This window comes from Echinops telfairi, unplaced genomic scaffold (assembly GCF_000313985.2).
Source record: "Echinops telfairi isolate 266 unplaced genomic scaffold, ASM31398v2 ScPeMD7_2;HRSCAF=8, whole genome shotgun sequence".
NCBI lineage: Eukaryota > Metazoa > Chordata > Mammalia > Afrosoricida > Tenrecidae > Echinops > Echinops telfairi.
In genome coordinates this window covers 12,116,436-12,126,339 of record NW_022103898.1, presented here as the reverse complement: position 1 = coordinate 12,126,339, position 9,904 = coordinate 12,116,436, and the positions used below count along the sequence as shown (strand labels likewise).

The 9,904-nt window shown below is 55.9% G+C and overlaps 2 protein-coding genes across 2 annotated transcripts in view; both read left to right on the top strand.

Moving 5' to 3' along the window:
- The window catches only part of TNFRSF13C (TNF receptor superfamily member 13C), a 1,452-nt gene extending 864 nt beyond the window's left edge, over positions 1 to 588 (top strand). Inside the window, exon 2 of the mRNA XM_004700692.1 lies at positions 410 to 588. Within this exon, the coding sequence (XP_004700749.1) occupies positions 410 to 588 (179 nt within the window). The remainder of the gene's footprint in view (positions 1 to 409) is intronic.
- An 830-nt stretch (positions 589 to 1,418) lies between these two features.
- The window catches only part of SHISA8 (shisa family member 8), a 13,787-nt gene continuing 5,301 nt past the window's right edge, over positions 1,419 to 9,904 (top strand). The window contains exons 1-4 of the mRNA XM_030885774.2: positions 1,419 to 1,519; positions 4,547 to 4,785; positions 4,916 to 5,041; positions 9,643 to 9,806. Of these exons, the coding sequence (XP_030741634.1) occupies positions 1,419 to 1,519; positions 4,547 to 4,785; positions 4,916 to 5,041; positions 9,643 to 9,806 (630 nt within the window). The remainder of the gene's footprint in view (positions 1,520 to 4,546; positions 4,786 to 4,915; positions 5,042 to 9,642; positions 9,807 to 9,904) is intronic.

Here is a 9,904-nt window from a genome sequence, read left to right as displayed (position 1 = left end):
CAGGGCCCTGGGAGTGGAGGAAGTCTGAAGGGGAGGGAGGTGCTGGTTCAGGGTAAGAGCTTGCAGGACTGAGGGGGAGACACAGTCTTGCCTACCGCTGAGACCCTAGTCCCAGTGAGAGCCACAGCTCTGTCCCCATCCCATCTGAGGAAGAGACAGCTGTCAGCCTGCCCTGAAAGGTCAAGCATCTCTGCGGTACCCCCAGCCTGGGCTCCCCAACTTCCTGTCTGTCTTGTCAGCACTCCCCACTCTCCAGGCCTTCTGGACCCCCCACCCCCTGCCACACTCACACTTCCTGTATCCTTCTTGGGTCTGAGGGGTGCCCAGAAAAAGATTCTAGAACCTGGAGTGTGGGAGAGGTTGTGACCCAGCCCTAACTGCTCCCCACCCATCATTTCCTGGCCCACAGAGCCCCTGGACCATGTCATCGTCCTCTCCCTTGGACCCACCAATGCCACAGCCCCTGTTTGGCCTCCACCTGAAGACCCAGACACCACCCCACCTGGCCACAGTGTCCCCGTGCCGGCCACCGAGCTGGGCTCCACCGAGCTGGTGACCACCAAGACAGCTGGCCCTGAGCAGCTGTAGCCATGGAGGGGCAGGAGGGCGCCCTGCCCTCCCTGTGGGTTGCCAGCCAGGAAGGGGGAGAAGTTGAATGAGCACTTCACCCCAGCACCCCTCTGCCCCTTCCTGGGAGCCAGGATGCCCTCCTGCTGAGCCCTGGCGAACCACAGACACTGCACACCAGGGGTGCGCCTGCAGGGACCACTCCTGTGTTGGCGCGGGGCTTCGGACTGTACCATCTTCGACAGCCCTGCCAGGGTGACCGTAATGAAGATAAGAGATAAGATGGCCAGCAGTTAAGCTTGCAACCCAATCAAAAAACCCAAACCAGCTGCCTGTCAACTTGACCCTGACTCTGTACAGCTCCGTGTGCTGCAGAGTAGGGAAGGGGTCCTTCGGTTCCCACAGCTTCCAAGAGCCCTCTGAAGGCCCCTCCGGTTGGCTGAAAACTTCTAGCCTTGCACTTGGCAGTCAAGTCCTTAACCCTCTGCGCCACCGGGGGACTCCTATCTGTAAGTAGGTCTCGTGTCTCTTGACACCAGTTCTCAGAGCTCTGTCTCCTGCTTTTGAATGGATGCAAAGGGGAGGCAAGGAGTCGTGAACTTCGTTTGCTGTGGGATTTGGGGATGGAAAGTAGCCAGGACTGTGTTGATTCTCAGGTATCTGTATCCTGGGGTTGACCAGGGGCTCAGCCCAACCTGTGGTGTAGCAGTTATACAGTGGGTTGTGATCCACGTGGTCGGAAGTTCAAAGCCACCATCAGCTCCTTGGGAGAAAGACTGGGCTTTCTACTCCCGTAAAACATTACAGTCCTGGAAACCCACAGCGGGTCTCTATGACTCGACCTTGACTCAATGGCGGCCAGTGTTTCAGTATTTCAGCCGGGCAACTTCCAGAACCATAAGCCTGCGCCTGGAAGTCCACGCAGCCTCTGGGGCCGGGTGCAGAGACTATGGTGAGGGCAAGCACTGTCCTCAGAGAACACCCTGAGTCCCAGCTGACTCTAAGCCACGGTCCAGATGTTGGAGTCCAGGACCTCAAAGACCTACCCAGCACAGACCCGTGACCTCAAACCTGCTCTGTCCCATGTCCCTCAAGCTCCACTCTTTCTGAGGCCTATCCCAAGCACCAGCCCTGAATCTGAGGTCACTCGGCTATTCCACCGCGGCCCTGAGGGTTACCCCACTATTCTAGTGGGAGCTGTTCCTCTGGCATTGCTGCCTCTGGCCCTACTAGGGCCTAGGCCCAAACCATCACTGTCCCCTCTGGACACCCCACTGTGCATTGTCAGCCAATGCCTCTCCTGCTTGCCCTCCGACATAGGCTCCAACCTCCTGATCTGGACTCTACCCTTCTTTGGAAGTTGCCAAGGCTTAGCATCCTTTGAAGGAGCACTGGACTGGGAGTCAGAAAATGGAGCTGTGCGTTTTGATCAAAGATTTAAGAAAAAAATCCTGATGATCAAAAGCAGGGAAATGCAGACCAGAATTTCAGATCCTCATGGAGGATCCTCTACAGACTTCTTGGAGCCACGAAATCTGGATGAACCCCTGAAAGCATTGCCCAAAGATTCTCTTTAACCCTTGAACCAAAAAGATCCCCTGAAGTCGTCTGAGAACCACACGTCACTGGTAAAGAGTGACAGCCGTGAGCACCCTGCTCTTCTAAGAACTGTCTACACAGGAGCAAATGGACAACTACTAGGAAGATTCGACAGGAAGCTTAGGGGGCAGGGAGTTTATGTAAATAGGGAGGAACCACCCACAAAAGGAGGGTGGACATGGTTGTACACCTGAAAGAATATTCTGTGTCACTAAATGGTGACTGGTAGAAACAGCGGTGTTGGTGTGTGTTTGGTTTGCTGTGTATAGTCTCTACCACAACAAAATAAATTGTAAAAAGATTCTCCGTCCCACCTTGTCGAGCGGAGCTATATCCCAGACTTGCAGCCAATGGTCTCTGCCCGCTTCTCCCTGACTTGCCCACCAGAGCTGCCTGGCAGACAGCTAGCTTCCTGCTTACCTGCTTTCTAGCTTGGTCAGCGGCCAGCAGCAGATGGAACCCCAGGACCTTAGCGCTCATTGCCACGTTTCTGCCCAGTCACTTCCTTCCTCAACCCTCTCAGAGACCCTGGCCCTTGGGAGCCAGGTAGCTGGGGTGAGGTCAAGTGACAGGCAGAGGATGAGGGGGTGCAGGTCCAGAATGGGCCAGCTGTTCGCCTCCTTCCTTGTGCCTGAGTGAGGGAGTCTAAGCTGTCCCTGGCCACCACTTATTCTTGTTCTCTCTGACACTTCACCTTTTCCATCCCTGTCCGCCTGACCCCTGGAGGTGAAATGAGTGGGTAAAACCCCTGAGACCCAGACATGCAAACTTTGGCCCCGTTGAAGCCCTGGCTGGCACCAAACTTCCTGGGCCTCAGTTTCCTCCTCTGAAAAGTAGGGGGGCAGGGGTTGAAGGTAATATTCTCCTGGCCTCAGAAGTCTGCAAGAGACCCTAGGGAGTTCACCCTCACCCATTTTACAGAGAAGGACACTGAGGCCCAGAGAGGGCAAGGACTTGTGGTCAGCATTGCCCAGCAAACAATGGAAGGGACTTTCTTTTGCGAAGAACCAGGTGCAGAGACCAGGGCATTGGGGGTGGGGGGTGGGGTTAAGGGTGGGCACGGCCTCTCCTGTCCAGTGGGTTATTTTCTAAGGAGCCTTCACCACCAGGGCCTGCCTCAACTGGACTTTCCCAGCAGTAGCCAGGCTGGGGTGTGTTTGTGCTTGTTTAAAAAAAGAATACTTCTTATTAAAAATGAAGACAGGTATTTGGTAGACAACTTGGAAAATTCCAGAGTGGAGCCCACGAGTGGGGGGGCCTACAGAAATAACTTCTAATCGGGCCACCCCAGCCACCTGTGTCTTGGGGGTTATTTTCTACGTAATTACAGTCATTCTATGAGCTTGTACTTTGACCGTCACGTTTGTCGTGGAGTTTTCTCCTGTCTGTCAGCACTCTGCACAGGAGGTTCCTCAGATGTGCAAACTTTCTCCGTGAGCAGTCAGCCATTGGGGGGCCGCCCTGCTGTCCCCAAGGCAGTGAACAAGGAGGGTGACCCATTCTCTGGGCCGGCCTAGGCCCCACCCTTCTTTCACCACCACTCTGGGGCAGGAGAGATACAGGGGAGACTCTGGCAGAACTTGGCGGGATATAGGCCCCTCCCCCAGCCTGGATTGGAGCCAGGTTTTCTGGCCAACTGGTGGGGGGTGGGGTGGGGGGTAGGGACTGCTTTCCCTGAGGTCCCCAGGGCCCAAGCAGGTAGGGGCGGGGGCTGTTTGAAGTTTCAGTTCCCCTCTGGCTGCCTACAGGCATTTTTCACTTCCTGCGGCCACTCTGGGCTGGGGACACAGGGTACCGGTGGGGATGCCCAGCTGGTGGGGCCCAGGAGGCGGGGCCTGCCCCATCTCCTGCAGACATCATCCCCACCCCCACAGCGCACTACCACTCAAAGCTGGTACCATCTCTCATGGCCTGTGTCTCTGTCTGCTTGGCTCCTGAGGGCAGGCTAGCCCTCTTGGGAGGGTACAGAAGTCGTGGGGCAACTAGGTTCTCCACCTCACCCCCCTGGAGTGCCTCCAGAGGCCCCAATGCTCAAACCCTGCCCCTGGAAGGGAGCTCCCAGGGCCGGTCAGCAATCTGCTTCCAGCCCCAAGGACACACAGGCTCCTGGTCAAGCCTGCAGGGATAGACATAATGGTGGGACAGGGAAGTCCCCAAGTGAACGTGACTAGGTCCTGGGCCCAGGGAGGAGGGGTCTGCCCAGCTGGGCAGTGGCAGAAAAAGTACCTTCTGGTCTGGGGGACCTGGCGGGCACAAAGGTGCAGAGAGAAGGAGTGAGAGGGGGCTGGCCAAGCTGCCTCACCTTCCCAGTCTCCTCTACAGGTCGGGTCGGAAGCTGTGCTGTGGGCGGGTCAGGCCAAATTCGCCCTCACCCAGCCAGGGCCCCCCCGCTGTGCCCCCTGGCAGACCGCAAAGACCCTGTCCTGGGGGCTGGCCAGCAGGAGGCTGGTGGTCCTCCGGAGCTCGCTTGCTGGGACCCAGCCTGGGGGGATCTGCCCAGATCCCAGACAGTGTCAGCGGCATCGGGATGGGTGAAAGTCTGTCTGAGCCCGGCCCCGGGCGTTCGGACCTGTGGGCGCCCATTGGAGACCGCGCTCCGTGTGGAGAGGCGGGGCCATGGTAAGGGGAGGGGCCAGTGAAACCCAATCCGGGGCCGGTGGAAGGGGCGTGGCCAGAGGAACTTGGAGGGGCCGGGGTCAAAACCAACAGCCCCACCTCTCTAAGCCTCAGCCCTCCGCACTGGTGCCAGACACTGCCGGGCCCCGGAAGCAAGGGACGGCAGTACTGTGGTTCTGGGGCCAGGTGTGCTTGTATGGGGTGTACGACGCGTCCCCGGGGCTCGCAGCTGCCCTGAGTGGTGCCCCCGAGCGAGCGGGTGGACCCTTCCCAGATAATCACTGTGTGGCTTCTGCTAGGCCTTTCCCTCGGGCCTTTGGGTGTCCTAAAGGGGGCGACTGATGGTGGGGGTCCACGCGGAGAGCTCCGTGTGGCAGGGTGGGTGCGGGCTGTGAGAGGGCAGGTGGGGGATGGGGAGCCCCAGCTCGCAGCGCCCCCAATCTCGCCGCTCCCCGCGACCTCAGGAGCCCGGGCGCCCCCTCCCTCCCACGGGCAGCTGGAGCCTGAGTCATGAGCTGCAGCGGAGACAAAGGCAGCCGCGGGCCCTCCCCCTTCGACCCCCTCCAGGGCCCTCCATTTGCGCTGGCAGGGAGTCCAGAATGCCCCAGAATCTCCGCTTCTTGGGTCACCCACTAGTTCCAGGAAATGGAAGCAAGCGAAGTGGGCTTGGGTGTGAGGGCTTCCAGGCTTGGGCTAGCTTGTGGCGACACGGTTCTCTGGTGGGGACTCTCCGAGGGCCTCACTGGCTTCTCCCTGAAACCCTGCCCAAGAGGGCCTGCCTGCCCATCTTGCAGGTGAGGAAAATGGGCACCTAGATCGTCTGAATGGCCCGAGCAGAGAAGGAGCCCAAGCTAGGTCAGCCTGGCTTCCAAATAAAGGTTAGCATAGCTGGGGGACAGGGGTGGGGCCTGAAAGACGTCCAGAAAGAGAACATCCACATCCGGTTCAGAGTTCCAGGGCTCAGCACGCTGGGGCATGTCCAGTGAGGCACTGGGGAGTGTACTTTGAGGATGGAGAGGGCGCTTCCCCTGGGCTTGGGCCCCTCTACCACTGCAGAACCAGCAGAAAGCCGATCATGCCCGCTGGGCAGGTTCCAGGCCAGACCCTGGCCCTTCCTGGCCAAATGCGAGTCAGAAATGTCACCTCCCTGCTTCCAGCCTTGGAATTCTCGAGCAAATCTCAAATCCCTTCTCTTTGGGTTGGGCAGAGCCTGCAGACTGGCCATCCACCATCGGAAATGAGTAAACCAAGGCCCAGCTCAGATTTTTCCTAATGCCCAGGCCTCAATGGGCCCTCGGCCTTCCATAGTTAAGGCCAGGTAACCAGCATGTGCCTAGGCCCATACACACCGACACACACAGGTACACACATGTGCATGGTCCGTACAGGAAGGTCTTGAAGCCACGCCAGCCCCGCAGCGCAACTCAAGACACCCGCACACTTGAGCTGCCAAAGGACGGAGCTGGGGGCGGTGCGGGTGCCCTTCAGGAGCAGAGACGGCTCCTCTGCCCTCCCCGCGGTGCTCGCTGCAGATGCCAGGGGTTATTTTAAGCCTGGATCAATGGACGCTTTTTGGTGACACAGACTTGGTGGGGGCGGGGGCCAGGCAGAGGAGACAGGGGGCGGATACGTTGGCGCCTTGCTGAGAGAAGGAAGGATTACAAGACATCTGAAATTCAGGAAGGGGCAGCCGGGCAGTTCCTTCTGTAGCTCCACTTGAAGGGTTCAGGCTCCATTCGGCAGGTGGGGGAGGACGATGCCGGAGTTAGGGTAGGCACACTCGGCCTGAGCCCAGCAGATAGGGGCACCTTTGGCTGCTACCTGACCCAGGAAGCGGACCCAGACAGAAGCAGATGGATAGGAGGAAGCCCTGTGGGTGGGGGAATCTTTCTCTACCTGAAGTGGAAGGACTAGAATCCAATTCCTTCTTTGGGCAGTCACCACTCCCTGTAATTGGCATGCATATTTGCAGGACCTGTTGGGAGTCCATTTGGGGTCAAGGGTGAGCAGAGCTTCCAGTGCCTGGGCAGTGGAATCAGGATCGGGCAGAGAGAGGACCTGATTCCTGGGGAGGACCTGGCTCTGGGCCCTGCAGGGTAACGATATGTAGGGAAAGGTCATGTGGTTCTATAGGGGCATTTTTCAGCCTATGAAAACCCAGCTGATTGTAATTCGATTCATAGCAACCCTAGAGGCAAAATAGAACAGCCCCATAGGCTGTACATCTTTAGGGGAACAGACAGCTTCTCTTCTGCCTCAGAGAGGCTGTTGGATTGGAACTGCCAACCTTTTAGTTGCAGCTGAGCACTTAAGCATAACACCCCCAGGGCTATTTAAGCCTCATCCCCTGCCACTGATTCCACTCCCAGGATGAGGATGCTCCCAAACTGGGCGTCCCGGAGCTCTGAGCTGAAGAAACAGGATTGAAGTGCCCTGGACAGGTTTGCCCGTGTCCTTCCCTTGGGATTCACAATCTCAGACCCCAATCGATCCCCATGGTTGACCTCACCCAGCTCATAGAGAAAGGACATATTTGTCACCTTTGCCACCAATACAACAATGATTACTTCAACTAGGCTTCTCACTGTGTTCTATGGATAGCCAAGGCAGGTTTTTGCTAATGCAGAAGATGGTGCACGATATGCTTCAGGGGGAAAGGCCAAGAAGTCTCTTGGGACAGATGCAACGTGGACCGTGTCTGAAGGCCTGCCTACTTGAGTGACCTTGAAAATATTGTGTCATTCTTTGGCATTGACCTTCTGTATTCCTTGAGTAAGGGAGTCCTGGTGGCGTAATGGGTTACATGTTGGGCTGCTAACCATGTTAGCAGTTCAAGACCACCAGCAGTTCTGAGGAAGAAAGACAAAGCTTTCTACTCCCGTAAAGCAGTTCCAGTCTTGGAAACCCACAGGTGTAGTTCTACTTGGCCCTACAGGGTCTCAATGACTTAGAATGGACTCAATGGTAGTGGGTTGTTTTGTTATTGTTGATTCTCTGCCCCACCCCTCCACTTCAGATTCTTTGCTTAGAGCATGGACCTCCCAGACCACTGTTTAAGTTTGATGCCCCTTCCCCAGCCAAATCGAGCACTGGCTTTTATTGTTATTGCTGTTGGATATAGAAGTACATTTCCAATGGTTCAGAGTTAAATAGTCGTATGGCTTATGGGTTACACATTGGGCTGTCAACAATGAGCTCAGCAGTTCAAAACCACCAGCTCCTCCTCAAGAGAAAGAAGAGGCTTTCTATTCCGGAAAAGAGTTACAGCCTCAGAAACCCATGGGGGGTGGTGGGGCGGGGGTGGTGGTGGTGGGGTTCTACTCCTTTCCCAGCTGGTCACTAGGATGCAGATTGACTCAATAGCAGTATGTTTTTGAGTTAAGCAATTTCGCGCTTCCAATCTCTAATGAGTACTTTCTTAGTTTTTGTAGGATCTGGGCAACCCCCTTTAAACAAACAAACAAAACCCTATCTTTTTAAGAGATTTAAGAACTGGCCCAAACTCATCTGGCATATTAGCAGCACCTGTGTCATGCATTTTGTTTGTGTTATCATTTTTAATGTTCATCAATTGCATATGATTGATCTATAAAGAGAGTGAATTAGGGGTGGTAAACATATTTGAAATGATCATATTAAAAAAGAATATAAATGATTTTTTAAAAATGTTTGAGAGCATCAGAGAATCAACTGAAATCAGTTATAACACAGGATGTAACGTGGCATATTTTAGTATCACTGTCCATGGTGATGGAATTAGGTGATTTCATTTCATTCCTTTGCTCAGGTTTCTTCTTAAAAATTGTATTCAGAAAAAAATTGTATTCAGGTGACAAAACTATAATAATTTATGAATTATGAAGGGTTCATGAGGGAGGGGGAAAGGGGGAGGGAGGGGAAAATAAGCAAATGATATTAAGGGTTAAAGTAGAGGGCAAATGTTTTGAGATTGATGAGGGCAACAAATGTACATAATGTGCTTGACTCAATGGACGTATGTATGGACTGTGATAAGAATTGTACGAGCCCCCAATAAAATAATTTAAAAATTGTATTCAGAAAAGTCTTGTTTTGAATTGGGGTGGGGTCTTTGGGGCTGAATGGGAAGTGTGGATGTAGGGGGGAGTAGGGTGTCTGTATTTACACAGGGCACAGGAAGGACTCTTGGAGAGGTGACCTAGGGGGTGGGGGTGTGTGTGGCCCTTTCTTGGCTCAGCGCAAGAAATTAGCCATCAGTCCTCTCATCCTGGCAACAGAAGAACTTGATCCTCCTTAAAATGTAAAGCCTTCTCCCCTGCCCCCTCACTTTTATAAGCGGATCCCAGTCATCCAGTGAAGGGGCTGGGGGATGGGGAGAATGAGGGGATTGGGGCGGGAAGGAAGGCAGGAAGGCCCCAAAGCCCAAACCCAAACCCACACACTGCCATGGAGTTGGAGTTGATTCCTAGGCATTGCGACCCTCGACTGAGTTCTCGAGGCTGCGGATCCCGACTGGCACACAAAGCTTCCTCTCTCTCCGGCAGCGCAGCCCGATGTGTAACCAACTGCTCCAGCTGGCTACCAGGGCTCCTCAGGAAGAGTCCCGGGGAGTTCAAATGACCCTCTCACAGACTGGACTCACTTCTCTCACCCTTCCTCTAGCCGTTATCAGGGAAACCCCGCGCCTCGCGGGCACCAGGGGTTAACTGGACGTGCGTCCTGGCCCCCTGGCGTCTGGACAGTGCGCAGGGGGCCATAGTGACTCTGTCTCCTGCGGAAGTGGGGGCGGGAGGGTGGCAGTAAGAGTTTTTGTTGCTCCAGAGGGAAGCAGGCCAGGGACCGCGGCTCGGTCACATTCACCAGTTAAACCCAACTTGGCAGACACCAGCGAGCAGCGAGCGACCTGGCAGCGCCTGAAGCCAGGTCCCAGCTCGGTCCGCGACCGCCCCCTTCCTCCGGGCTGCGAACGGGCTTGTGGAGGCGGGGCGCAGGTCCGCACCGGTGCCGTGGGCAGCCCCGTCCGATCGCCGACCCTCCACCCTCCAGTGCGGTGTCGGCGCCCAGCGCAACCCGGCGGGGGCTCCCGAGGCGGACGCGGCGCTCGCTCCGGCTGCGCGGAGGGTCCCCAGAGCGGCCCCCTCCC